Below are 23,348 nucleotides of genomic sequence, written 5' to 3'. Positions count from 1 at the left end.
AAAAACCTCAAAAACAGACTTCAAAGAGAAACTGCAGAGCTACAATTCATTTGCAAACTTAACACCATTAATCTGGGCTTGAATAGGGACTGGGAGTGGCTGGCTCACTACAAAAGCAATTTTCCCTCTCTTGGTACTGACACCTCCTCATCAATTATTGGGAGTGGACCACATCCACCCTGACTGAATTGGCCCTGTCAGCACTGGTTCTGCACTTGTAAGGTAACTTCCTTCCTGTGCCAGTATATTTATGTCTGTGTCTGTAATTTTCACTCCATGTATCTGAAGAAGTGGTTTTTTACCCATGAAATCTTATGCCCAAATAAATCTGTTATTCTTTAAGGTGCTACTGGACTCCTCATTGTTTTTGACCAATTTAGAGTCACACTGTAAGTTGAGTGAATAGAAAGAGTGGAAACACACAACTTACAAAGTGAAAGACATATGGTACCTGTCAGAGGACAAAGCTTCTGTCAGGAACAAAACAGAGATGGGCCTAGACCAAAATCGTAGCTCTGAACTTTGGAAAAATTTGGATCTGAATATGAATCCAAACTGCTCTTTATTTATCTGGGTGTTTATACGATGTTAACCATCGTAATTCCAGAGCGGCTCTGTGGCTCAGGCCCAGTTCTAGAATCAACATGCAGCATATCAGGGAAAATTTCCTAATGGTGGATATCTATTCATTTATTGTTTGCTGATGGCTGACAGCAAACTCAGTCCTGTAAGGATCACAGAGAAAGATGTGGTTCCTGCCCCTAGAAGCTAGTACATCTAAAACCATACAAATCAAACGCAAACCTCACTGGCCCCCCAACACAGTTTGACCAGTGGGAGGAGGATTTGCTATTTCCTTATACCCTTCTCACACTGCTGCCGCTCTGCTTTAGTCTCTTCTGACCACAGTAGAGCCTTCATGCCTCCTGACCTACTTAGCAGCGGTTTGGACGTTCATTTTGCTGGTTCCATGGGACCCCTGTCAGTGAGGCAACAAGGGGGTTTCCTTGTCATGTCTCGCTCCAACACCCTGCCCCCATCACCGACTCATTCTTCTTCAACAAAGAGCAAACTCCCTCTTACCTGATGCAGTGATTAAACCTTTTTTGAACTATTTCAATCTGATCTGGTGGACATGTATCTGTCTCCGTGTCCCCTGGGGCACACCCATGGTTCCAGTCTTCTTTGCTAGCAGCCCTATGTTTCAGAAACGTGTTTGATGCTCAGTTATGGTCTGTGGTTGTTGTTATGTACCCTCATAGACATCAGTAAGAATGGACAGTGGAGCCAATCACAGTAGAGCTAGGCCACATGCTGCTCTACTGTGAGTATGGGGGCACCTCCATTGACTTAAACTGAGATGCACCAGGGCTGAATATGTCCTGTTTTGTTGTACTTTAGATGGGAAATGGATTTAGGGATGTCATTTCTGGTAAGGTAAATCACAGGTTTATATAGCAAAGCCACCTGGGTGCCACATACGGTTTCTTTATAGCTAATCCTGTTATGCACCATTAACCAATACAGGAACACACCAAGTAAGGAAACAATTATCTTTACCTTCAAACTAAGAATGGGGAATATTTAGGTTAAATATAAGGAAAGTTTCCTGGCATTGAAATATGGTGTACTGGGCTGTGGAACAGTCTCCCTGTGGAGGTAGTGGAAACCCTGCCACTTGTGACTTTTTAAACTAGACCCCACCAGAAGATAGGAATTGCCAGATTGGATCAGACCAATGGTCTATCTAGTCCAGTAAACTGTCTGAGAGGGGCCAGACCCAGATGCTTCAGAGGAAGGTCTAAGAAGGCAAATATGGAATACTCTGAATTATATGGAGGCAGATTATGTGCTGTAAGGAACAACGTTGTACTGGCAGGGGTTGGCCTAGGCAATCAAATGGGGCTTTTCCAGTTATGAGTCTAAAGAATATCAGCTTCTCTTACAGAAAAAGACACTAAGCTTAATCTTCTCCACAGGGGACTCCGGGGCTACTTCACAACAGTCAGAAAGAAAACCTGAGAATCCAGTCACCATAGTGCCATCTGACACAGCAGGTACCACTCATTAATGACTGTAACATATTTCTCCTATTGACTTCCATAGAAGCAGAAAAAGTCCAATGTTGAGTGTTTTCAAAATCCCACCCATTAATGTTTTGTATTAGAGTTTGTCATCTTTGATTCAGACACAGCGGTTACAAAACCCACTTGCTAGGAGCAGTTGTTACTGTGTGATCAAATTTTTCATATTGCCCCAAAGAATTGGGAGAGACTGGTTTTCTCCACACAGGCCCATTTTGTGCCATTGCAAATCTCACTGATGCGATAATAGCCACAGTGGGATAAAAATGGCACCTAGCTAACTGTCTGCCTCCTTTGGATTTCATAGGTTACTGTGGGATACCCAGCCCTATGGAACATGCCACACCTACGGTGACACATTATGCCGTGGGTCAGGAACTGCATTACAAGTGTCTGAGCGGTTATAATGCTCGACCCCCAACCTCTGATATCAGCACATGTAAGGAAGAGCGTGGGAAAACCTTCTGGACCAGGCTAAGTCTGCTGTGCACTAATGACAGCAAGAGTGGAGAAGAGATGACACAACCGATTCCAATAACAGGTTCGACGGGGTGCTCTGGCATTGACTAGTCCCTGATGAATGAGGTGTTCGCTCCAGCTCAGATTCATTTCCCTTTGGGCCGGTACCAGCCATCTCCAGCTGGCTGTGACTCAGTGCCTCAGGTGTAGGGAACAATGTGGAATCTTCAGAGCTTCTGAACGGGATGTGGAAACCACCCCGGGGGAAGGGAAGAGGAAATGCCATGCTGCAGTATAGTGCTGGGTTTCTTTCACCCTATAGTCACGTCACTAGGCACGTGGCTACCAGCAAAAGAAAAGATCAATTTGGGACTAGATTGTGCCTGACCCTTGTGCACAACCAGTTTCTCCAGACACGCTACTGCCAGACAAGGAAAAAAGTCTCTGTATCATAGATGAGGTCTCCAAAGCCCCCCAATCCAGCAGCATTAATTGCTACTTCTCAGAGCATATCCATCATCCCCACAACACACTGGCACTAGGTCACACACATGAAAGCTTCAGAAAATGATGTCTCATTGGAGCCCCTCTTGTAGCACTAGGGTTTAGGGACTTCATTGGGCTGTAGGCAGATCTATATAGGGTCTTTATACAGTCCCCCTTGCCACAGTATCTGAGCACCTCACAATTGTCATGTATTTATCCCCACAACACCTTGTGAGGCAGGGCAGTACTATGACCCCTATTTTACAAATGGGGAACTGAGGCACACAGAGGTTAAGGCCCAGATCTAGAAATTAGTGGAGATATCCTATCTCCTAGAGCTGGAAAGGACCTTGTAAGGTCATTGAGTCCAGCCCCCTACCTTCACTAGCAGGACCAAGTACTGATTTTGCCCCAGATCCCTAAGTAGCCCCCTCAAGGATTGAACTCACAACCCTGGGTTTAGCAGATCAATGCTCAAACCACTGAGCTATCCCTCGCCCCAATCTATAATTGATTTCTGTGGAAGTTAGGAGCCTAAGTATTGTTATGACTCTAGACCTAAGTCATTTGCCTAAAGTCACACAAGAAGCCTGTAGCAGAACAGGGAATTGAATCTTGGTTTCCTAATGTCTAAGCCAGAGGCCTAATGCCTGGACCATCCTTCCTCTCCAAGCTGACATGGAATAATACTGTGCCTCTTGGTGAGCTCGATCCCAGTTCACTGGATGCTATAGTTTACATCACATTCATATATAACAGGCAGTAGACTGGGCACACTCGCAGGCTGGAAATGTTGATTGGTTGTTTAAAGAGCAAACATGGCAATTATAACATCTCTGTGTGATGAAAGTGAGCTCTCAGATGCAAGTGCCCACCTCAGCATGGCTCTGATTCCATGAATGACCATCCCTCCTCATTGGACGCAATACATCAATAATTAACAACAGGAATTTCTCTCTTTTTAGATACATCAGAGCTGTTCCATGTCCCATCAGTGATGTTTCCTGTCACAGGTACACCAGGCTCAGCTCATTCATGGGTGGTATTTCTCCCTCCTTTAGGACAGTCACTTTCCCCCCTTTAAATTTGTGACTCCCCTTAAGAGACCCGGCACAATCAGAACTAAGGAATATTTTGCACCACACAATAATCACCTACTACTCTGTGACGGATGTAAACCCCAAAGAAGGACATACATCGTTCAGGGTGGTAAATGGTATAAGCATTTAAGCCACTTAGGGTGGAAACTTCAGCACCTAAGGGCGTTTGGCGCCCGAGTCCCATTGCAAATCAATTTGCTGAGAACTGACAGTGAACTTGGCCTTGTAAGGATCACAGAGAAAGGTGCCAAGTATCGGGGGGTAGCCGCATTAATCTGTATCCACAAAAACAACCAGGAGTCCGGTGGCACCTTAAAGACTAATAGATTTATTTGGGCATAAGCTTTCGTGGGTAAAGAAGTGAAGTGAAGTGAAGCGAGGTTTTTTTACCCACGAAAGCTTATGGACTCCTCGTTGTTTTAGAGAAAGGTGCAGCTCCAATCCACAATGCCAGCACCCCTAAAACTATACAAATCAAACCAAAGCTGCACCAGCCGAGCAACTAGATTGTAAGCTGTTTGGGACAGGGACTGACTTTTACTGTGTGTCTGTAGAGGAACTAACACAATGGTTCTGGTCTCGGTTGGGGCCTCTAGGTGCTACTATAATACCTATAATAAATAATAATAAGCGGGAGTGATGGAATGAAATTAAATGAACAGAGTAAATAGCATCACAAATATTTGCCATGATAGAGGCATTTGTATCCCAAGGCTATTTTGCAATGGCCTCACCATAACTGCAGTGGTGAATGCTCTTAATATGGATCTCTCCGGCCCTTCTGTAGGAGTTCTGCAGGAGGGCTGAGTAAACAACACTGCCGTGGTGCTGGGATATAGCTAGCTATCTCTTTCTCTATAGTGCAGGGAGGCGAGTTCCGATCCCTTTCCTTTGCATCTGAAGAGATGGGTTTTTACCACAAAAGCTTATGCCCAAACAAATCTGTTGGTCTTTAAGGTGCCACCGGACTCCTTGTTGTTTTTGTGGATACGGACTAACACAGCTACCTCCTGATACTATCCCTTTCCTGACACCTATTTCTCTAAATTAACGTTGGGGAAACTGCTGTTTTCTTTAGAACCATGCTAATCACTCTGTAGTGTTTCAGACAATATCAGCAGCTAATAGATTTGATTTTTTGTGTCTTCTCAAAAGTTGCTGTCTCTGCGGTCTTCCCAATCATTTTCATCATTTTGGGGTGGATCATCGTACCGAAACTATGGTAAGTAGCATGGCATGGCAGGAATGAGTTAATTGAATCTAAACAATCCATAGCATACATGGAGCTATTAGCCACATCACTCCATACACAGCATAGGCAGGACTCATTGATGTATTCTTTTTATGATATAAATGATTAACTATATTAAATAAAGGCACAATGAAAAAATCAGGATTAACATTTTTAAGCTTGAAATGGGCACAAATCTGATTACTCTGTGAACCTTGGCAATGAGTTTGTGAGACAGAGGTGTCAATAAGGGAATACGTTGTCTAATAATGAGTGGACAACATTGCTAAGAGGTAAATGAGGTTTGATTGGTGCACATACACTGGATTTAAGGTGGATTTCACAACATTGATATAACAGGCATCACAGAAACTTGGTGGAATGATGACAATCAATAGGACACTATAATACCAGGGTACAAAATATATAGGAATGACAGAATAGGTCATGCTGGTGTGGGAGAGGTACTGTCATAGGAACTAGGGGTGCTGGGGGTGCGGGAGCACTCCCTGGCTTGAAGTGGTTTCCATCATATACAGGGTTTACAGTTTGGTTCAATGGCTCTCAGCACCCGCACTATACACTTTGTTCCAGCATTCCTGGGCACTATATGTGAAAGAAAGTATAGAGTCAAATATAGTAAAAATCTTAAATGAATCAAACTGTTCCATAGAATCTCTATGGATAGAAATTCCATGCTTGAATAATAAGAATATAGCAATAGGAGTATATTACCGACTTGCTGACCAGGATGGTGACGGTGACTGTGAAATGTCCAGGGAGATTAGAGAAACTATAAAAATATAAACTCAATAATACTGGAGGATTTCAACTATCTGGGGGGGGAGGGAAAAGGGGGTTCGGGCATGGGATGGGGTTTGCAAAGAAAACCTAAAAAACGTGAATCAAGGTACAGAGAAAAATGTGAGGAGGCGCTGCATTGTACATCAAGAATGTATTGTATACACTTGTTCTGAGGTCCAGAAGGAGATGAGAGGCAATAAGAACATAAGAATGGTCATACTGGGTCAGGCGAAAGATCCATCTAGCCCAGCGTCCTGTCTTCTGACATTGGCCAATGCCAGGTGCCCCAGTTCAAAGACCAGTTGAAAGCCTCAGGGTGAAGATACAAGGGCAAAAAATAGGGGCAATATCATGGTAGGGGTCTACCACAGACCACCAAATCAGGATGTATATAGAGAACATGAAAAACTGGGAGTTTCCTTACCAACTCTAAGAGGCTAATTAATTAAGATGAGCAATTATCAGCAGGAGAAAAAAAACTTTTGTAGTGATAATCAAGATGACCCATTTCGAGGCCTGGATGAAAGTTAGCTAAAAAGGCTCAGTCCAGATAAGACTGAGATGATTCTTATAAGATGATGGAATCAGTTATTGTCGGTCGTGTTTCTTATCATCTGTATTTGGCAAGCAGGCTGTGCTCTTTCCGTTCCGAGGGAGGAGCTCAGCAGTTCTCGGTGCCTTTTTCATCATTATTGCCTTGTGCCTAACATAGGGCTGGCCCCATCAAACCATTCAGAAACAGCAGCAGGCACTTACACGGAAGGCACTCTGTTCCAGGGCTGTGTCGCCACTTCTGATCAATTTCCAGTTTAAGCTTAAACTATTTGTTTCCATTTTTAAAATCGTAATTGCTTATTTTAAATGAATGGTGCACCTGAGCTCCAAGGTTTTGTTTGCTAAAGATGGCTGCAACACCCACTCCCTTCTATCCTCTACCAAAGAACTTTCAGGGACATGCTGCATTCTAACCAAAGGCTGTGATTTTACTGTCTTGCTACAGGAGATGGAGGAGTTTGACAGAAGACGTAAAGATTGAAAAGACCAAGTCCATTCTAATAACAGCAGCAAGAGTGGAAATGGAGAATGAGGAGGAAGCTCACAGACTAAAATCCAATATGTGAAGGAAGTAGCAGATGTTTCACTTTAATGCTCGAGTTGGCTTGCAGTGGGACAGACTGGTTCCTGCCTAGAGCCAAGCTATCTGAGCTCTCAGTGCTAGGAAAAGACATATAGCACATGGAATATGGGCTGTAGTGTTATTAACAAAGAACTTCTTTCACGTTCATTTCAAGTTGCTACTATGTATGTATCTTGAAGAACATTAGAGTTAAAAACCTAAACAATTAAAAGTATGGAAATCACCTGTTAAGAGCAAGTAAATACATATTCAAATATATTCATAGTTTATATAATCTCTTTTTTAAAAGGAACATGTGTAAAATATCACATTGGATATTCCAGAAATAGCCTTCAATCTGCCCCTCTATACCTGCCCAACCTGAAATTGTTTACCAGAAATGCTCTTCACCCTCCTCTCTTATATCATATGTATTTCCAATATGGGTATAAACTGTCACAAACTACCAGCCAGCACATGTGGTCCACAGGCCTAACCAGACTATGTGGTCATTATTAGGCAGAGACACCAATATCATGACGCTTACTCCTCCTGTACAAGCCACATATCTGACTCTCCCCATCCCATCTCTGACTGCTACACTCAAGAGATCACAGCTTATCTTATTTTCCACACATTGCCTAGAAAAGACACCTTTCTCGCACATTCCCTATTCTACTTCGTGGGAGGAAAACCCAGTACACCCCAATCACTCTTTTCATGTGAGCTGAAAAGCTCATCATACCCTCTTCCTCCTCTCACTGTGAACCAGAGGCTTCACTTTGCACATACAGATCACACATCCATCTTCATCCATCCCCTCTACCCTTATATTCAGACTATCCCATTGATCAGAGCAGGCTAGTACATTGTTTAGCATAAAGGAAAGAAAGGTGTTAGCCTTGTCTTAGAGCAGTGCTCCCCAAACTGTGGGGCTCACCCCCCTACGTGGGCGCAGAGGAACATTGGGGGAGGGGCATGTGGCAAGTCCTGGGCCAGCCCCCACAGGGGGCAGGGAGGGAGTGCCACCCAACCCCACTCTGACCTAAGCCCAGTTCCAGCTCTGGCCCCAGCTCTACGCCCCCCCTGTTCTGCCCCCAACCCAGCTCCAGCCCCATTCTGCCTCCTGCTCCGCCCCCAGCTCCAGCCCCAGCTCCACTCCACCCCCAGCCCAGCTCTGCCCTCATTCCCTCTCTGACCCCAGGCCAGCTCTGCTTCTAGTCCCAGCTGCTCCCCCATCCCCCATTTAGCCCCCAGCTCCACCTTTAGACCAAGCAGCTCTGCTGAGCCAACTGTGCAGTAATGAATGGGGGAAGCGGACAGATTCCATTACTGGTAAGGGGGATGCAACAGGAAACGTTTGGGCACCACTGCTGTCCCGTGTATCAAGAAGTACTTGACAGCTCATTCTGCCAAAGTACTTGGGGCCCTGGTATACAGGGGCAGAATTAAGTATGACTTTGGAATACACAAACTGATATTTGACATATACCTTTATTTCTGTGATTGTATGAACTGCAAGTGCATTTGAATATTTATCTACCTTCCCGTAACTGCTCATCTTATACTATTGTAGACTACTAGCATCTTGGGGTGACTCCAAGAATGGGAACTACAGCATCCTGCCTCAGCCTTATATTCTGCACCACTGGCTTGTTAATTCTTTTCCTTTTTTCTCTTGCTCAGTATTCTTGATAGTTACACTTTACCTGGTTGACACTGAATCCTATTGGGATAGACTTAGCTCATTATATGAATAGCTTTGTTAAGGTGGACAGCTGATTATCTAATCTCAGTGCATTATAGAATGCTTGTGCAACATTTTACCTTTAGATGCTATTATTTTGGGTGGGAAAAGGAGAAGTTCTATATTTATGTAATAGGGTGGATTGTTCACACCCTTCAGCTGCTGCAAGGGCTCCGAGTCCTGGCAGATTGGGATACAATACACTGCCTTGTTCCTAAATGATCTGACCCTCTTGCTACTTATTGCTTGCAGCTCCCTAATATTTACATTATACATTGCAGATGTTTCTGGCATATATATGCTGGCTGGCAGTTGGTCCTGCTCTGCACAGCCGGTTCAGTGGGCTCTCCTGCTCTGAAAAGCTCACTGGAGAAAACAATCCTTCATCTGTCCTAAGGTGCACATTATTATGGAGAGTTCTCCATAATTTCTCCAAGAAATAACTGCACTGTTATATGTCCCAACTGCCTTGAAGCTTGTCCACTCTCCTGCTGTCTGGCTGGCTCATGAGTTCCCTCTCATGTCCTGTTATTTCTTTGTTTCTTGAAAGTGTACTTCTCAAAGTTGAAAGAGACGAGCTTTCGAGCTACACAGTGAGTTCTGCCTCAGGTCTGGGAAAGGTCATCAGTGTCACAGCTAAATACAATGTGGAACAGACTGTTAAGCATAAGGAGTTAACACATGTTGCAAGAGACCATTCAAAATGAAGTTGGCAGTTAACACCTCTGAAGTCATAGGACAAAAGAGGGTTAGTAGGTTACAGATTGTTGTAATGAGACATAAAACCAGAGTTCATGATTTTTGGTGTCTAGCTGAGGCTATGTTTACACTGGTAATTGAAAGACAAAAGTTTTGCTGGCGACAAGCACCAGTGTGAACAGCACTTTCTTGGCAGGAGCACTCTCCTGCCAACAACACACAAGCCGCTCATTGGGGGGTGAAATTTTTTTGTCAGGAGGAGAGCCGACAAACAGCAGCTACACCGCGCGACTTTTAGCAGCACAGCTGTAGCAACACAGCCATGTCGCTAAAAGCTGTGTAGTATAGACAGAGCCTGATTGTGAAGGCCAGAAGAGCGGGTTCCCAGGTAAGCTCCCAGGTTTGACTTTTGAAGGTGTTGTGCAGGTTTCCTGTGAGGACGAGGACTGATTGAGTGCCACTGCCCAGGTGGTGGCAGGGTAGGAATCATGGGGACACTGGTTGGCTTATAAAATTTACCACTAAATGACCATGGTTCACAATTTCTGACCAACTCTTCAATGTGACTATCAATTCCTGGCCACTATACCACTGTGCGACACCTCTGCTTCGTACATACCACCCCATGGGGCCCTTTGTGGACAGTGCGCCAGCACTTCTCCTCACATGGCCTTTGGTACTATCACCTGGGAGCCCCAAAGGAGACCATGGTGACAATTCTTGTCTCACATGAAAATAAGCCCCAAAATAATCTGGAACCGTTTTTGGCCAACCCTGACGAACATATTTGAGAACTTCTTGTAATACCACAGCCTTGGGCAGTGCCTCTAACAATGATTTGGGAGTGACAAGAGAGAGAGAGAGACCAGTCAAGGCATAGCCTTTTCCTGGCTCATAACCCCTCTTTCTGTGGGTTTGTCAGGTCAAGCCCAGGACACATGACCAGCCACCTGATTGAGTTTACCCAGATAGTATGGTTCTGAGAAATTGTACTGATGTAGGCGATCAGCCTATTTTTTTTCTGTATTCTGCAAGTCTACCTGGATGGCATTAACAGTGTGGTTAACACCCAGTTCTTCGATGTGTAAAGTGAAAGTGAAGCCATGCAAATAATGATGCACTTTTCATACGTCCATATGCATGCTAGGGCCTCCCGCTCCCCGGCTGACTATTTCTGCTCAGCTGAGAGGTGTTGCCACTGGGAGTTTCACCCCCTGGTGGATCTGGGAGAGCACAGCACCAGGAGCCACAGGTGAGGCATCACACCTGACAAAAGTAGGGTCTCAGAAGGCATAAGGCAAAGTATGCCAGTGTGGGAGCAGATGTACTATGTTGTTTGAGGTCGGTGGCATGGTTGTATAATTGGGGTGGCCAGTGAAACCACCCATGGATGATGCTTATAGCTACGGCAACATCCAATACCAGAGGAGACGTTGGGGAGTATGTCTCTCCAATTGTTCCCCACAAGGTGGATTTCTGTATTCTGCAAGTCTAATACTTCAAAGCTCAGTGTCTGGAACAGATCCAGTCTGAGAAGGTTGACCCCAGAATGGACCACATAACATGGGACCATTCCCACTTCTTGTTGATGATATGTCACATAGCGATCTATCTTGACCAGCAAAGTGATTTTCACATTGCCATATCCAGATAGCGTGGACTGCACTGGCCGCAAGGCGAAATAGGCAAAATATCTATGGTATGTGGTGTATTTTATGAGTCAGATCGTGCTCCAGTGTCCAATAGCAGCAGTGTCTCCACACGCGCTAAATGGCAGGGGCAGATTTTAAAACTCTTCTAGGCCCGTGTCACCAAGTTGATCCCCTGAGCCATGGAATCATCGGTGGGGATGAGGTAATTGTGATGGTGTCATCATTTTTATGAAATAATTCTTTTAGGCGGAGTCAGCGGAGTCTAGTTCTCCACAGAAGAAATAAAAACCCCTCTGACCACATACCTAATTGTCACATACCATCCCACATTAGAACTCATCAGGGAACCTGAAATAAATCTTTCATGAACCACCTCTTCTGGCCTTCTAACATCCCCACACCCACCAACCTCACCAAGCTCATCATGAGAAGCAAGTTCCTCACATATCAGGACACACCAACTCAAAGCAGCGCCAGACCCTGCCAGAACAACAGATGCAAAACCTATAGACATATCGCCACTGTTACAATGATCAACCCTCCCACCCACAACACACCTTTTGAGATCCGTGGGTCCTACACATGTCAATCCCAATATGTGATGTACCTCATCCAGTGCACTAAATGCCCCGATAACGACTATGTGGGTGAAACCAGACAATCTCTATGCTCTTGAATGAACTCACACAGGAAAATGATAATAGACAAAAACAACTGTTCACCTGGGGGTGAACACTTTTCACAAAGCGATCACTCTATATCTGACCTCTCAGTCGTCATCCTCAAAGGAAACCTGCACAACTCTTTCGAAAGACGAGCCTGGGAGCTTAAATTCATAATTTTGCTGGACTCTAAAAATCACGATCTTAATAAAAACTCTGTATGTGTGTGTGTGTATATATCTCCTCAATATATGTTCCATTCTGTACATCCAAAGAAGTGGGATGTAGCCCACGAAAGCTTATGCTCAAATAAATTTGATAGTCTCTAAGGTGCCACAAGTACTCCTGTTCTTTTTGCGGATACAGACTAACACGGCTGCTACTCTGAAACCAATAAAAACACTGGTTTTATGGCTTATTACAACAATCCCCCCATTTTTGTCCTATGACTATAGAGGTGTTAATGGGCCACTACACCCTGAATGGTTTCTTAGAATATGTGCTAACTACTTATGCTAAAATATCTGTTCAACCTTGTATTTAGCTGTGACCCTCTGAGTATCTTTCCCAGACCTCAATAAAAGCTTTGTGTAGCTAGAAAGCTAGTCTCACCAACAGAAGTTGGTCCAATAACAAATATTACCTTACCCACCTTGTCTCTCTTATTGTAGAGTGGAAGTGTTAAATGCTTTCAGGCAATATTTGAATTTTTTATTTATTCTTTTCTCTTTGCTAAGGTTCAATTCCTCACTGATTTAACTAATATTTAGAGGATGTGTTTTAATGATTGCAAGTAAAATTCACAGTGTATGAACGGTCATAGTGGGTCAGACCAATGGTCCATCTAGCCCAGTATCTTGTCTTCTGACAGTGGCCAGCGCCAGGTGGTTCAGAGGGAATGAATAGAACAGGGCCATTTTGAGTGATCCATCCCCTCTTGTCCTGACCCCAGGACTGCAACCCTGACCATCTTGGCTAATAGCCATTGATGAACCTATCCTCCATGAAATTATCTAATTCTATTTTGAACCCAGTTATACTTTCTCTGGGCAGTCCGGTGAGTCTAGTCTCTTCTGTGTCTGTCTTTTAGAATGTAAGCTCTTCAGGGACCCAGACAGACTTCTGTGTCCACATGGAGCCCAATGGAAGTCAACAGGGCTGTACATGAGTGCAGAATTCCACCCATGAGGACCTCATGGCAGGATCAGGGCCCAATTTGCTAGGTTTGGCTACAAAGGTCACAAGGATTTCCATGCTTAATGTTGGTATTTCATATAAAATTGCTAATTTTACAGTGACCATTGTCATTTATGTTAATGTAGTGTGAGGTGGTTGAGGTTTTTTCTTCTACTTAGACAAAATGATTTTTCTCAACACTGAATGAATAACAAAATAAAATAATAATTGTCCCAGGTGATTTGAGGACATCTTCTGTGTCACTTTTGTAGATCTTGTTTTTAATGCAAGATTCTGAAGACTTAAGATCTTATTTTCTCTCACCAGAATGAGCATCCAAATTAAGCGTGTGTGGTGGGGGAGGGGATATACAGGCTGTGCCCATAACAACATCAAGCACATTTAGAACCACATTTAAAACTTTTAAATATAAACAGAGATCACATATTGGACGGATTTGTAGCAACAACAGGCCCAACAAATATCTTATAGTGGGAAGACAGTCATTCATAAATTCATAGTGCTTAATGCCAGAAGGGACCATTAGATAATCTAATCTGACCTCTTTTATAACTCAAGCCATAGAATTTCACCCAGTTACTCCTGTATTGAGGTCAACAACTTATCGTTGACTAAAATACAGCTTCCAGAAAGGCAGCCAGTCTTGATTTGAAGACCTCGAGAAATGGAGCCTCCACCACTTCCCTTGGTGGTTTGTTCCCATAGTTAATGTACAAATCAATGATGATAATTATTATTCATTATCCATACTGTGGTACCAAACAGGAGCCACCGTACATGCTCAGCACAGTACAAACACATGCCCTTCCCCGGCCAAAAAGAAAAAGTCCCTACTCCAAAGAATTTATATTGTAAGTATAAGACAAGAGACAGACAGACGGAGCCCAAGGAATCAGTGAGAGAAAACTGTTCTGCCTGAGTTAACACATATTGCAAGAGACCATTCAAAATGAAGTGGGCAGTTAATACCTCCGCAGTCATAGGACAAAAGAGGGTTAGTAGGGTACAGATTGTTGTAATGAGACATAAAACCAGAGTTCATGATTTTTGGTGTCTAGCTGATTGTGAAGGCCAGAAGAGGGGGTTCCCAGGTAAGCTCCCAGGTTTGACTTTTGAAGGTGTTGTGCAGGTTTCCTGTGAGGACGAGGACTGATTGAATGCCACTGCCCAGGTGGTGGCAGGGTAGGAATCATGGGGACACTGGTTGGCTTATAAAATTTACCGCTAAGTAACCATGGTTCACAATTTCTGACCAGCTCTTCAATGTGACTACCACATCCTTGGGCAGTGCCTCTAACAATGATTTGGGAGTATCAGAGGGGTAGCCGTGTTAGTCTGAAGCTGTAAAAAGCAACAGAGGGTCCTGTGGCACCTTTAAGACTTGCATCTGATGAAGTGGGCATTCACCCACGAAAGTTTATGCTCCAATACTTCTGTTAGTCTTAAAGGTGACACAGGACCCTCTGTTGCTTTTTAATGATTTGGGAGTGACAAGAGAGAGATATCAGTCAAGGCATTATTAGCCTTTTCCTGGCTCATAACCCCTCTTTCTGTGGGTTTGTCAGGTAAAGCCCAGGACAAGTGATCAACCACCTGATTGAGTTTACCCAGATAGTATTGTACATTTTAAATGTACAATACTACATTCCTATCTTGGCTGTACAACACCCATTCCTATCTTTTCCTGAGAAACTTTTTGCTATAGTTCTCTCCCATAGTATTTTCCCCACTAGTCTGTTCTGCAGAGAAGAAACCCAAAGGGATATTGCCTAGCTTGAATAAGAAGAAAGAGCTGAGCCATTCATACTTGCGCAGAAGATATTTAAATCCCTTATCCTGCCTTTGTACAGGAAATGGGAAGCCAAACCACTTTTTCACACCCAACTTGAAGAGTTCCCCTTTAAAGCAATCTAACATACACTTGTCCTAGGCCAAAGTCATATCAGTTGCCTGATGTTCAAGAGCTTTCCCATAAGGATGCTACCACCAAGTCCTCTTTCCATCTCTGACACAGAATCCCAAGGTAGCTGCACATCTCAACATGGGTAGCTGTCACTCCCCTCAGCAATTAAGGGACATTATTTACATCCCACGCTTGTGCTGTGTAACCATAGGACTTTCAACATCACTAGTCATGTGTCAAAACCAAGGGTTTGATGCTCCTCACATTTAAATCACTCTTACCCTAGTGCAGGGGTTCTCAAACTGTGGGTCATGACCCCTTTTTAATGGGGTCACCAGGTCTGGCGTTAGACTTGCTGTGGCCCGGGGCTGAAGGTGACGCCCAAGCCCCACCACCTGGGGCCAAAGACTGAGCCCCACCACCTGAGGCTGAAGTCAGAGAGCTTCATCCGTGGGTGGCAGAGCTCAGTTTATGGGCCCCCCTACCTGGGGCTGAAGCCCTTGGACTTTGGCTCCCGGACGCCGGGGCTTGGACTTTGCCCCTCCTCTCCCCTGCCCTAGTTTGCAGGGCTTGGGTGGGTTCAAGCTTTGGTGCCTGCTCCTGGGGTCATGTAGTACTTTTTGTTGTCAGAAGAAGTTTGAGAACCCCTGCCCTAGTGTAATTCCATTACCTTCAATAAAGTGATTTCTGATTTATATTGGTGTAAGAGCTGAATAACAACACCTATAGCACTTTTTATCCATTAATTTCAAAGCACTTTCCAAGAGAGGGCAGCATCATTAGCTCCATTTTACAGATGAGGAAACTGAGGCACAGAGAAGGGAAGTGACTTGGCCAATGTCACCCTGCAGGCCACTGGCAGAGCCAGGAATAGAACCCAGATCTCCTGAGTCCCCATCCAGTGCTTTATCTGCTAGGCTATAGTGCATCAGAATTAGGCCGCAGAACTCCAAGATTAATCCAAACAGGTGCTAATTATTTTTATACACACAATACTTTGCTAATTGAGAGTAACCATTTATTGAACTAACACAATCTTAGCACATCTCTTTGGAAGGGCTTGGACTCCAGTCCAATGTGGATATAGAAAGAGTTGCTTTTCTGCAATTTCTCAAACATGTGACAAGGCCAATTCGCTGTAACATTATTGGTATTTCTTTTCAAATGCCAAAACAATTCTTAAAAGACAAAAAATTGTTTGTTCGTTACTTTGGCAGTTCTCAGGTCACCACGGATCTGAGAAAACAAGTTCACTGAACTGTTTTTCCTGTAGGGATCACTGTGGCACTTGAAGGGGAAATTCTCAATAAATACCCTAATCCAAGTTCTGTAAAATCACTCAGGCACCATCGTGCCCTAGCTCTCAACACATAGAGTCAGAATAATTTGGGCATAATTTTTTATTCTTCCCTCTCTTTGGACACTCACATCCAGGACCTAGCTCCAAGATCTGGCCTTTTCTCTTTGTCCAAACTGCTGAAGCTCTCGACCAAGCCCTTAGATACTTGCGTCTAGTCTACTGTAATTTCCTCCTACCTGGTCTTGGCTTTAGTTACCTTGCTACCTTCAGGTCCATAAAAGAGGCTGCTGCCGAAATCATCTTCCTAGCTCATCGTTTTGATCATGTCACTCCCTTTGTGCAGTCTCTCCATTGACTTCCCTTCTCCACCACATCAAACATCTAGTCCTTACCTTCAAGGCTCTTTAATTTATCCCACCTCTTCTCTCAGGGTACATTTACATGGCATGCTTCTTTTTTGGCGGTGTGTAGAGGCCATACGTGGGTATAAATAGCAGTGTAGGTGGGGAGGCCCAGCTTAGGTGAGCAGAGTAAAGACCCAGTTGACGGGTACCCGTGTACATACCCTACACAACTCTCTACTCACCCAAGCCAGGCCTCCCCACCTACACTGATATTTTTACCAGTGTCAAGTCGTGCTGCCTCCCGATTGCTGGAGCCTTTTCCCATGGTAGGAAAAGACTTCAGCAGTGGGGAAAGGCTTCGGTGGGGGGAAGCAGCAGGGAAAGGGTCCTTTCTTTGCCACAGTGAAAGGCTCCAGCAGTGGAGAGCTACTGAAGCTTTTCTCTGCTGCCTTCCCACTCCCAGCGCCTTTCACTGACACATGTAGCTACAACGCGCAGTGTGGCCGTGGCCTGCAGCTACATGCACCCTACATGCTGCTACCAGTGGTGTGTAGTGTAGTGTTGTGTCTTGACCATGGTACTTCATTTAACTCTTTAATTTCTGTCAAGGGCTGCAGGGACCTCAGATGGAATGTCCTGTAGAAATTCAAACAACTATCACCCATGACTTATTTTTTAATTTGTTAAGCAAGAGATTTCATTGTGTGTCAGATGCTTGGCTGAATAGTTAAGAGAGAAAACATATATTTCAAGCCTGCCTGTTTTGGTAGCATCTTTCCACTATCTCAAGATTGCAGTGTGTTCAAAATGGGGGAGGTGGGTTGTTAATTCCCTTAGGGTCAGATTTTCAAAAGCAACCATGTGACTTGAGAGTATAAGTCCTATTGCAAACCACTGGGACTTGCACTCCTACAGCATATCAAATCCTACCATTAGGTCCCAATAGGCTGGTGCCCTGGGTCATATGCTCCATTTCTCCCCTATATGTAATGTAACTAAACATTTATGTTGCTCCAACTTTCAAGCTTGTGGGTCTGAAATCCTGTGCAATGAAATGCAAATGGAACGGGTATTCTTAAATAACGTGCACGTCCAGAGAAAGTCATTTAATGAAAGCCAGGCTGTCCTGCAAGAATCTCGGTAATTATGACACAGAACACTTGAACCTCAGTCACTGCCAAGTCGACCTGGGCAGTAAGATTGCTACCTTCACCCTGACCAACACTGTGCCACAGAATCAGCCACCCAACTATGGAGAATGGAAAATAATGCAATGAAGAATAATGTTACAGACTGTGTTACAACATATTCCTTGTGGGGGACCCTGGCAACAATATCTGACGACAGAGTGAACAGGCCCAGTCATATCTTGTCTGCAGCTTGCTGTAGTAACAATACACCCGTGAACTTTGGGGCAGTTATTGCTGAACAGGACAGCAGGTAACTCTGGGTCAGCGATCAGAGCGGTTCATTGTGCTGGACAGTCAGAATGACATCTCTCTGTTTAAATGTCTTTTATTACCTCACCCCCTTTGTCTCTCTAATATGCTGGGCCCAACACAGCGACCTCAACACTGCAAACAACAATGGAAGATCTCTCTGTTTGACAGCGATGGCCCCTGAATTTAGACACCTGACCACCGTCCCATATTCCAAGGAAGAGAGGGGGTTGGGAACCTTTCCTATTGGCTGCACTTTTACTACACGTGGTTTTGTGTGGTCTATCCTGCTTCATTTGTTTAATTCTTTTCCAAACTGCGTATAGAACTATGTCTCTCTAAAGCACTCTGAGCATTTGCCTCAGTTGTTCTGACACAACTGGAGAAAGGGATCAGTAATATCTGCAGAGGACACAATGCAATGTGCGCTCCGTACCTGCTACATGTAATTTCAGCCCAGGTGTGGGTGCAGCAAAGCATCAAATAAAATGAAAAATCAGACTCAGAACATGTCGTCTACCTGTAACTGAAGTTGGGGGAAATCCAGAGAGGCAAATGGCAGGTAAAGGAGCAGAGACCCTCATAGCAAAGAAAGCACTCAAATTATAAATTATTACTAATTAAGAATTGCCCAGGTATCAAGACTTTCAGAAGAGAAAACACAAAGGCCTGAGAGGGTAGAAAGTGGCAGAGTTTCTTCAGGCTTTCACAACGTATGTAATGCAACTCAGCACAGGCAAGCCAGGTTAACCTACACCATTGGGGTAGCTGAGACGAAACCTCTCTTTTCCCCTTCTCTAATCTACTTTGAATGAATGAATTAGAACATAGAGACTAAATATAAGATACTCTGTGATGTTGCTTGATATAGTACCCATAAGCATTGGTGCATCTAATCATTTCAAGGGTACAATTAGATATTAATACAGTACAATCATAATAATAAGGCATCCATATGTGATCTTAGCACCACACAGACACAGGATAGGACAGGTCCTTGCACCCAAGAGCTTACAATCACAATAGATGAACCAGAAAAGCACTGGCTGAAAGGGTTACAATGTACAAGCAAAATGATTCACACCCTCATGGCTTCTCCGGCCCCTCCTCAGAGTCCTTTGACAGCCCCAACCACTTGCACTGCAGACTGGGAAGGGCTATCGGGTCAGTTGCAGGGTCTGTTGGCGCAATGGACAGAACCTTTATGAGCTTTCCTACAACCCCCCTGGAGAGTTTTGCTGGCTCCCGCTGCATCTCTGCAGAGTTGGGAGAGTTTCTAGTATGGGGAGTGCTGGGTCTTGCCCCATTCCTAAAGTTTATTTTTCTTCCCCGAAGGGAAGGAGGCCCTAGTCCAGTTTGCTGAAGGTTGGATAAGGCCCTCCTGGAGTCTCCGGTGGCTCAAGTTGTTTCCCCTGAGAGGAAGGACTCTCTGGTTTGGCCAGAGGTCTGCTGGGGTTGAAGACAGGCTTCTCCTGGCCTCTCAACTAACCCATGTGTCACCATCAGTGAAGGCAATGGAGAAGAACACACAGCAATGAGTGACATTTTCCTGTTACAGTTATAGGCTTTTCTGTGGTGCTCGTGACAGCAGTATCTGAGCACCTCAGGGACATTCACAGATTTATCCTCATGGCAGCCTCCTGAGGTAAGGAAGAATTCTATCCCTATTTTATAGCTGGGAAACTGAGGCACAGAGAGGTTAAATGGCTTGCCCTAGCTCACATGGGAAGTCTGTGGCAGAACCAGGAATAGAACAGAAACGTATAGTTTTAAATACTTTGGAGACATTTTAGATGGGGACCAAATAAATAGGAGATCTGACTTCCATCTGACTCCCACTCCAGTGCCCTCCCTCCCCAAGACCATCCCTCTTAATGACAACCTCTTACTTGTCCACACACACAAACAGAGGAGGCAGGCATATGTGAAGGAATGAGTGGAATAAGTAAAGATCTATTTGTGGGCTATGTCTGGAAGGTATTGCCTCTGTTTCATAGCGTGAGAGTGAGCAGAAAAGACATGTAGTGAGGCTTCCAGTGTGAACAGAGATGGAGCAGGTTGGCTGACATTATTATTATTATTTATGGTTTGTATTATGTTAGCACCCAAGGGCCCCAAACAGAACTAGGGTCCCATGGTGATAGCGCTTTACAGACATAACAGTCCCTCTCCCAGAAAGCTGACGATCTCAATAAAGACAAGACACAATGAGCGAGGGTAACCAACAACAGGGGGGAACGGGGGAGGATATCAGGACGGAGGGTATGTCTAAGCTGCGATCAGCAGTGTGATTGCAGCTTGAGTAGGCATACCTTTAATCTAGCTAGTGCAGCTAAAAATAGCAGCAAAGAAGGTGGCAGATTGGGCTAGCAACATGAGTCCATCCCAAGGCTCTGGGCAAACTTGTCTAGCCTGTACTACAGTCGGTGCCACTACCTCTATGTTGCTATCTTTAGCCGAGCCAGATCAATACAAGCTAGTGTGGGTATGCCCACCCTCACTGCAACCACACCTCCCACTGCAATGTAGACCCACACTGAGACCACGTGGTTAGTTACAGGCATAACTTCATAGCATCCAGTCTTTTAAAACATTTTTTTCCTTCAATATAAATAACTAGCAACAGCCCTCTACCTACCACTGCCCTGCCCAGCCTGTCACCCACTGGAGGCTTAGAAACACCCGTAGGAATTACCTTCCTTCTCCGACGCAGTTCCCAGGGTACGCTTGGCAGGAGGAGCTCTCTCCCTGCAGGAGTTTTCAGACTCCACGCTGAGCAACGTAGGGTACTTTGTACATGGCTCCCTGAAGAGGCATTTGGGTCACCACCGCACTGGACATTATTGGCTGCGTCACTCTATGGACTGAGATTAGCCCAGTCACAGAGCGCTCTGTGACTGGGGCATCCCTCCACTGTGCTGCCCGCACCAGTGGAATGTGACGTCTCCTGGCAACTGCTGGGGCTCATGCCCTGAGCTGGGCACAGCTGGTTCATTCACTCCTTTGGAGTCCCAGGTATTTCAGGCTGTTACCAAAGTGAGTAGGGCATTTCTAGGTATAACCAGAGGAGTGTCTGAGCTTTCCCAGGGCTGAGGCTCTGAGAGACACGAGAGGAGTGTGTCAGGTGGTGGAGGGAGAGGTTACTAGCCAAATAGGTGGGGGATTCCATGTGGCACTGGAAAAAGAGGGAGGGTGTTTCCATTGTAAAGAGAGGAGGGGGGATTATGAGTGTGACTGTGGTTTCTAGCCTCTCAAAGGTGAGGGGGCAGGTTTCTGAGCACTCTAGAAGGTGGATGGAAGAACAGAGTGTGTGACAGGAAAGGCCCATGAGTAACCAGAGAGGTGGCTGGTGAAACCATTCATCTCCCATTGCTGATGCCCTTGGATGTCCCCATTTCCCTGAAACAGCATCACTGGGTTTCATCTGTTCTTTAGTCCAGGTTTCAGTGCTTGGCCTTTGATAACTTTTTAATTTAGTGGTGATGAGCAATAAGGAACAGGCATTGCCCTGGGAGCTGCTACAGTTCAGTACCCTAGTGTGCATTCTTCCAGGGGTAGTTACCATTCAGTGGGGTTTTCTAAGAAGTTTATATAGCTTTTTAAAAAGCAATTCAGTAGTTCAACCCTGTGAGCATGAGACTCCTTCACCTGAGTGAGCAGCAGGACTAAATTAAAGAAAATATTATCATTATTATTCTTTGTATTACAACAGCACAGAGACACCCTAGGATCAGGGCCTGCTGGTGCTAGGCATTGGACAAGCATCAAGTAAAAATACCCTAAAGAGTTTACAATCTGGATTTATCATGAGATCCAGCAGGTGGGTGAAAGAGAAAAGGTGTGCGGCGTAAAAGCTAACAGTAAAACAAGCCTGGTTTTGCATAGGCTGCTGTATTCTGCATTCATTTACCCACCTATCAGTTGGCAGTGTTCTGTATGCATCATGACATCTTCTGGTAGTATTTGACTGGCATCCTCATTGGAAATTAACAGTTACTAGCTCCTTATTGCAGTGATGTTGTAATTGCTCCTCATCTAACTCACTGCACAGGGTATCCACCAGTGTCCTCCACTTATTTTGGTCTTGTGGGGGTCTGTTCAGGCTTCTGAATGTCACCACCCATTATAAACAACATTTATTCATACTGTATTTTGGAAAGAAACATTTCAAATTTCATTGATTTCAACCCCCTCCCCATTTATTGATGTGTCTGTTTTCTCTTGAGTGCCTTTTTTTCTCCCTAGAGAAGCAACCTTCCTATTCTCTTTAACCACTTTGGCCACCACTCAGGCCCAGATACTCAAAGGTATTTAGATCCTAATTCCCATTGAAATCTATGGGAGATAGACTCCATAGGTGGTGGGTATAATAGGCCAGGGGAGGGTAAGCCTCCCTTGGTGCAGCAACCACTCACCTGCCTGAGCTGTGGTGGCCCCGCCTGTGCTCCGCCCCTTCCCCAAGGTCCCCACTGCCCCCTGCTGACTGGCTGAGTCCCTCCTTCCTTCCACACCACCCCCCTGGAGGTTCTTGCCGCTGCACATGTCCCTCCTCTCCTCTAACCTCCCTCCCCTGCGAGGTCCCCCCCATCCTGCGTCCCTCCTCTCTTCCACTCCCCTCCCCTGTGAGCCTCCCTCCACCAGCTGCTCACCGCATCCCTGGAGCAGTGGGAGCCTCGTGCGGGAGAGGAGGGATGCAGTGAGCGGAGGGCAGTGAGGGCTTTGTTGGGGGGAGGAAAGGATGAATTCTGTGGGTGGTGGGGCCTCGTGGGGGTGGGGGGCGGAGGAGAGGGACGTGGAAAGCGCGAGTGGTGGGGGCCTCAGGGGAAGCGGGGTGTGGAGGAGAGGAGGGATGAGGCAAGCAGCAGCAGGGGCGTGGAGCGGGGGTGCAGTGTGGGCGGGCCACGGGCAGAAGAGATGGGACAGGGAGCTAGCATTCCCCAAGGGAATCTTCATCCACTGCCCATGATAGACGCCTAAATATGTTTGAGGATCTGGGCCTCACACCTTTCTCCTCCCCATTTGTCCATCTGGGAGCCTTAACTGAACGTGGGTGTTTTCTGTGTTGGGTGGTCTCTCCCATTTCCATCTCCACTTAGGTTTTTTTAACCCATCATATCATCACCT

General features: G+C 45.2%; 1 protein-coding gene across 1 annotated transcript in view; it reads left to right on the top strand.

Moving 5' to 3' along the window:
- The window catches only part of IL2RA (interleukin 2 receptor subunit alpha), a 30,660-nt gene extending 17,223 nt beyond the window's left edge, over positions 1 to 13,437 (top strand). Inside the window, exons 3-7 of the mRNA XM_005291939.3 lie at positions 1,980 to 2,057; positions 2,392 to 2,625; positions 3,995 to 4,042; positions 5,285 to 5,351; positions 7,165 to 13,437. Coding sequence (XP_005291996.3) covers positions 1,980 to 2,057; positions 2,392 to 2,625; positions 3,995 to 4,042; positions 5,285 to 5,351; positions 7,165 to 7,285 — 548 coding nt within the window. The 3' untranslated portion in view covers positions 7,286 to 13,437. The remainder of the gene's footprint in view (positions 1 to 1,979; positions 2,058 to 2,391; positions 2,626 to 3,994; positions 4,043 to 5,284; positions 5,352 to 7,164) is intronic.
- Positions 13,438 to 23,348: the final 9,911 nt, after the last annotated feature.

This window comes from Chrysemys picta, chromosome 1 (assembly GCF_011386835.1).
Source record: "Chrysemys picta bellii isolate R12L10 chromosome 1, ASM1138683v2, whole genome shotgun sequence".
Taxonomy (NCBI): domain Eukaryota; kingdom Metazoa; phylum Chordata; order Testudines; family Emydidae; genus Chrysemys; species Chrysemys picta.
This window is presented reverse-complemented; position numbering and strand designations above follow the sequence as displayed.